This window comes from Amblyomma americanum, chromosome 11 (assembly GCF_052857255.1).
Source record: "Amblyomma americanum isolate KBUSLIRL-KWMA chromosome 11, ASM5285725v1, whole genome shotgun sequence".
NCBI classification, from domain to species: domain Eukaryota; kingdom Metazoa; phylum Arthropoda; class Arachnida; order Ixodida; family Ixodidae; genus Amblyomma; species Amblyomma americanum.
The window spans coordinates 21,277,303-21,283,736 of NC_135507.1; the positions used below are offsets into that span (position 1 = coordinate 21,277,303).

Sequence of the window (6,434 nt, forward strand, 5' to 3'; positions counted from 1 at the left end):
TACGAATAAGGTGCACACAGGTCTCGAGCCGAATAACTTATTTAAATTAAACTCACACGACTCCAAAACGCCCAGTAACGTGGTGTGCGACTCGCTGAAAAGATAAAACCGACTGAAACCGTACAGCCGGTGGAAAACATTATTCACGGTCCCTGAATCCGCCTGCCGCGGTGGCTCAGTGGTTAGGGCGCTCGACTACTGATCCGGAGTTCCCGGGTTCGAACCCGACCGCGGCGGCTGCGTTTTTATGGAGGAAAAACGCTAAGGCGCCCGTGTGCTGTGCGATATTAGCGCGCGTTAAAGATCCCCAGGTGGTCGAAATTATTCCGGAGCCCTCCACTACGGCACCTCTTTCTTCCTTTCTTCTTTCACTCCCTGCTTTATCCCTTCCCTTACGGCGCGGTTCAGGTGTCCAACGATATATGAGACAGATACTGCGCCATCTCCTTTCCCCAAAAACCAATTATTAATTATTATTATTATTCCTGGCTTAAAAGCAGGGCAGTGACATAGAGAAAAAAAAGATCCAAGATTCGACATCTTGAACATCAGTAAACCCGGATACATAGAGCTCGAAGGGGGTAGCGAAATAGTTCGATATATATCGATAATTCGGTGTATAGAAAAATGACCATTCCTAAGCTTATCTCTAACCTGGAAGCAAGAATACACTGCATGCTTGCTAGTGGCGCGCCTCTTGCCGGAAAACGGGCAACGTTGCATGCACCTAAGTACCATATTTTTGCATACAGAATACTAAAGGAATGCCAATAGAACCTTTCAGCGTATTTTTATCTTTCGCTAATAGGCCTCCATGACATTCTGCGTTTTTACAAGTGCGGGTTCAAAGTTCGTCGCGGCCCATTTTGGGGAGGGAAAAAAATTGAAAAATTGAGCTTCTAAGCCTTTTTTCATCAGTCAACTTCCTCATGATACTTCACGAAGCGATTTGCAATTTTAATGCAAGATTTATTATACGTCGAAACGACTGAGGAACCGATACGTATCACAGATGAGGTCTTTCTACGATAATATCGGCACAAATGCGTACCCCTTATTCCACAAAAACAATGGTCTAAACGGTTTGAGAGTGCCGGCATTCAATTTCTACAGTCATTTAGTCCGTTCGCCCATTTATCCATCCGTACGTCCATCCATCCTCAAATGTTGGCCCAATCACAACATCCGACTTTGATGCATCAATCGAAAACAACGTGATCAAAGGGCTCTGTGCGCACCCGTCTAACTTCAAAGCCAGAAAAATTGCTTCCGTCCGATTAAGGAACGTTTTAGAGTAGCCCTGCCACCAGAATCTCCGCTTCGCGATCGAGGGACAACGGGCAATGCATTTTATCTACGTGAATAGAACAAAAGTGCTGTACACAACGTCTCTCGATCGTGCCCAGCACTCGAACACAAAGTTTTCTTCCAGTCTTCCTGTGTGTTGTCTGATTTGGCGCCAGTTTTTTCTGGTCTGGTCTATGGGGTTAACGTCCCAAAGCGACTTAGGCTTTGAGGGACGCCGTAGTGGAGGCCTTCGGAAATTTCGACCACCTGCGGTTCTTTAACGTGCACTGAAAACGCACAGTACACGGGCATCTAGAATTTCGCCTCCATCGAAATTCAACCGCCACGGCCGGAATAGAACCCGCGTCTTTAGGGTCAGCAGCCGAGCGCCATTGAGCCAGCGCGGCGGCGTAAACTGCCAGGATATAAGGAAAAAAAAACACGGCAATGTTAAAACGGCCACAGATACCTAATTATAACTATTTTCTTCTTGCAAAGTACAGACAGCAGTGAAAGTTAATGGAGTCCTAGACTAGGGAACCCAACCGCATCAATCCCCCTCCCAAAGTGTCCAACATTTTTACAACCATCATGCCACCCGGTTATGGAAACAACTGTTCAAATGCCAACCACTTGAGGAACTTACTCCAGGCCGTGCATTCAAAATCCGCGATGCTGAGTGGCCCCAAACGCGGTAACAGATCGTCGAGTCCCCTGGGGGCGACAATACGAACTCCAAAACCTTGTCACCGAAAACTGCATGGTGCAGCCAGCAGCTGACTCCGAGGCACATATGCGGCACCTCAGTCTATGAGTACTAGTCTCTGAAAACTGATTTGATTTGATTTGTGAGGGCTTAACGTCACAAAGCGACTCAGGCTATGAGGGACGCCGTAGTGAAGGGCTCCGGAAATTTCGACCACCTGGGGTTCTTTAACGTGCACTGACATCGCACAGTACACGGGCCTCTAGAATTTCGCCTCCATCGAAATTCGACCGCCGCGGCCGGGATCGAACCCGCGTCTTTCGGGTCAGCAGCCGAGCGCCATAACCACTGAGCCACCGCGGCGGCTAATCTCTGAAAACTGGCCGCAAGAGACACCCGGATACCCGTCGCGGAGACTCAGTGGTTAAGGCGCTCGTCCATTAAGCCGGAGTATCCGGGTTCGAACCCGACCACGGCGGCTGCGTTTCGGTGGAGGCGAAACGCAAAAGGCGCCCGTGTGCTGTGCGATGTCAGTGCACGGTAATAATAATAATAATAATAATAATAATAATAATAATAATAATAATAATAATAATAATTGGTGCTTGAGGAAAAGAAATGGCACGGTATCTGTCTCATATATCGTGGGACACCAGAACCGCGCCTCAAGGGAAGGGATAAAGGAGGGAGTGAAAGAAGAAAGGAAGAGGTGCCGTATAGTGGAGGTCTCCGCAACAATTTCGACCAGCTGGCGATCTTTAACGTGCACTGACATCGCACAGCACACGGGCGCCTTAGCGTTTTATCTCCATAAAAACACAGCCGCAGCGGTCGGGTTCGAACCCGGGAACTCCGGATCAGTAGCTGCTAAAGATCCCCAGGTGGTCGAAATTATTCCGGAGCCCTCCACTACGGCACCTCTTTCTTCCTTTCTTTCACTCCCTCCTTTCTCCGCTCCGTTACGGCGAGGTTCGGGTGTCCACCGAGATATGTGAGACAGTTACTGCGCCATTTCCTTCCCCCAAAACCAATTTTCATTTTTACACCCTTATCTGCCGCGGTGGCTCAGTGGTTACGGCGCTCGGCTACTGATCCGGAGTTCCCGGGTTCAAACCCGACCGCGGCGGCTGCGTTTTTATGGAGGCAAAACGCTAAGGCACCCGTGTGCTGTGCAATGTCAGTGCACGTTAAAGATCCCCAGGTGGTCGAAATTATTCCGGAGCCCTCCAATACGGCACCTCTAATTCTTCCTTTCTTCTTTCACTCCCTCCTTTATCCCTTACCTTACGGCGCGGTTCAGGTGTCCGCCGATATATGAGACAGATACTGCACCATTTCCTTTTCCCAAAAACCAATTATTATTATTTTTACATCCGGATCTCGAACCGGATCTCCGTTTTCATGGACCCAGCTAGGACGACCAAACGGCTTTCTGTCACAACGCCCTAACGGATGGCTTTCGCCAGCAGCGGTACACCATGCAGAAAACAGCCATGTTATTCAAGTGAACGCCCGATAATGCTCCTGTGCAAGCTGCCTTCGAATACACATTGTTGCTGCATAACAAAAAAGAAAAAAATATATCCGTTGTTTCCTCGATGACGATGGTATAGAAATAAAATGAATAACGCCCAGATAGAAAAAACGTACGGTTACGCCAACATTTAGGCCGTCAGACAAAAGCTGTGCTTTTGCATGGAAGCCGCAAGCTCGAACGTATGCACTTGCAAAAATCTGGAGCGCAAGCCTCGGTGAAACTCGGGTTGACCTTACTGAACACTGGAGATCACCCGAAAGCGCTCGACACACAAAAAAAAACAGCACTGCATGAGATACACCAGGCGATCCAATTTTGTTCGATCTGCAAGAGTCCAGCACTCAACAAAACCTGCCAATAGAAAAAAAAACGAAATAATGCAAGGTATAAAATACACAAAAACGTTCCAGCTCGATTACGATTCACTACAATTAAGTACCTCTCTTTCGATTTCATGGTTGTATTGATTATCGAGTACTTAAGAGCGAAACAAAAGGGGGGGGGGGGGGGGGGGGCAAACTAAGCAACGGCCCATTTAAGCAATTTTTTTGGGGAGCACAGGCAAATGTCTCCAAATACAAGATGCACTGCCGTTCAAATGTCGAGGAGGAAATGTCGACCGCTGTGCTTCGCGCTTTAACGGAGATAAGGTCTGCATCAAGACCGGCCAAGAAAGAACGCATTAGGAACGCACAGCGTTTTCTCTCCTGATAGACGACACTAAAGTACCTAAAAGAAATAAAAATCGGTTTCCATTGCGAAATGTCACATTCTTCGCTATATCCAATCAGAGGCGAGTTCCGAATTTCGGCACGGGTTTTATTCAGACTGCCGGCGTAATTGACACTACCATAGACACTGTCTTAAGGGCATTGCGTCGTTGGCAAAAACATTCGTAAACGATACGTCTCCCTGACGTACGAAGAAAACCGAAAAAAAAAAAGAAGAGCCCGAAATCCACCTGACGCGCTAACAGCCGGTGGCCACGTCGTGTTCATAAACAAGCTGGTCCGACGCTCAAAAACCATAGCCCACGGCTAACGATCTGCAAGTGCGCAGCTCATATCATCCTTTACTTCCTTTTTGCCGAGCCCCCCATTCTCATCTCACCCTGGATCGACGCTGCTGCTTTTATTTTTATTTTTTTATTGCCACGCTCCGTGCGCCCAGGCCCGAGGCAGTCTGCCAACGCGATGCATGCAGACAGCCGTTCTCCCCAGCGGCGCAGGTTGTTGGCGCCGTGGCTTAACAGACGCTGCAAGACAAAACCGCGCGAGAGCGAAGCGAAAGCTAGCAGAACACGCGACGCAAGCACTAAACAAGAACAAACATTTGCGCGGGGCTGCGAAGCGAGCGGTGGCCCGGCTGCCGCCGCCGCCACCCGTTCGAATTACACGCTCGGATCGCTGCTCGCCGATAGCATCGCTCCCCACACCGCCGCCGCTTTGTATGCACTACGATCTCGTACTATCTCCCTCCTCCGTTTTCTCCGCGCGCGCGCGCGAGCGCGTTGGGCGGTGTCTACCGCACACGCAAACCGTGGCGCGTGACAGTCCGCGAAAAGCACACGCTGTGTTCGCGATCGAGTCGATCACACCCGGGGTTCACCGGCGCCCCGCCATCGGCGGTTCGTTGCGCGCGCTGCACAGGCGGCACCTCCTACTCACCGGAGACCGACCGAACCCGCGCTTCCCTGCTAAGCCTAACGGCCGTACCGTTCCACCGCCGCTCACAGCAGGGAATAAAGAAGCAGCGGCGTGGCGGCGACCTCGAACGAGCGCGGGCGATCTCGATCACTGTCGCCGAGGGCGTCGACAACAATGTAAGTCACGCCATGTCGCTACAAACACACGCGTGCGACATGCGGCGACCACGACACGAAAACACGGATGAAAAAAACGTAAAAAATCACTCGCAACTCACCCATAAACGCAGGACGATCACATCGTTCGAGTCCGCCTTGCAGTCCACAGCGGGTACGCTGCGCTGTCGCTGCACATTAACCGGCCGCGGAGGCCGGAGCCGTGGGAGCGAAGCCAACGCGCGGCGGTGCTGCCGCGCTGTTGCTGCTGGCCGCGGCGAGAGGTCGACAGCGTAGTAAACAAACACAAGCAACGCGCACGTACCGTACACACACACGTAGCGTTATCGCCGCACGAGATGCGCCTCGGGAGAAAGCAGAAAAGGGGGGAAACTAGCCTACGGATAAACTGACCACACAAAACAAGCCGCAACTAGCGAGGAAAACTGAACAGAAACGCGTATACGTTGATCGTTCTCCTACTGTCGGCCCTCACCGGAGACCCAACATTTCCCTCCTGCGTAGTACCGAAAGCCTCCGCCTGGCGGCGTCTGATTCTAGCCCTCTCTCTCTCTCTTCTTTTCTCCAGCGCAGCAACTTCCGCTGCACTGTACTTCCGCTACGCAACGAAAACGAAACTGGTTGCGCAGATGGCGCCAATTTTCAAATCAGTGCGATGGCCCTAAAACTGAAGCAAAGGGACGGTACGCCAGATGTGGGCATTTCTCATTTTTACTTTTCCTCCCTCACCCTCACATTTGAATCCATGGTCCTCCCTCACCCGCGTCCTCATTTTGAAAAGTTATCTGGTCCTCCCTCAACCCGACCCTCACTTCGAAAAATTTGCTGGCCCTCCCTCGCCTTCGCCCTCACATCGTCGGCCCTCCCTCACCCTCACTAACAGTCGCTTAAAAGCTCGAGTTATTTTTTGTAGTCGGCAACTTCTGGCGATAATCTGAGTAATAAACATATAAGACAAACCCTCAGGGCACTATAGGACGAGAGGCTAGGTGCTTATATTAGACGTTTTTAGCATACCGGAGACGTACTACCGCAGACGTATACCGGTTTACCGGACCCCTCTTGCACATGCGTAGTGGCAT

General features: G+C 50.7%; 1 protein-coding gene across 3 annotated transcripts in view; it reads right to left on the minus strand.

Moving 5' to 3' along the window:
- The window catches only part of LOC144110190 (mitogen-activated protein kinase kinase kinase 1-like), a 92,509-nt gene extending 86,657 nt beyond the window's left edge, over nucleotides 1-5,852 (minus strand). For 2 of the 3 annotated variants that reach the window (XM_077643029.1, XM_077643026.1), the window contains exon 1: nucleotides 5,454-5,852. Coding sequence is in view for 1 of the 3 variants with exons in the window: in XM_077643028.1 (XP_077499154.1) it covers nucleotides 1,934-1,947 (14 nt within the window). In the remaining 2 variants the exon portion in view is untranslated. Of the gene's footprint in view, nucleotides 1-1,933; nucleotides 1,963-5,453 lie in introns of those variants that run through there. The other variant, XM_077643028.1, reaches the window with a different exon arrangement.
- Between the last annotated feature and the right edge of the window lie 582 nt (nucleotides 5,853-6,434).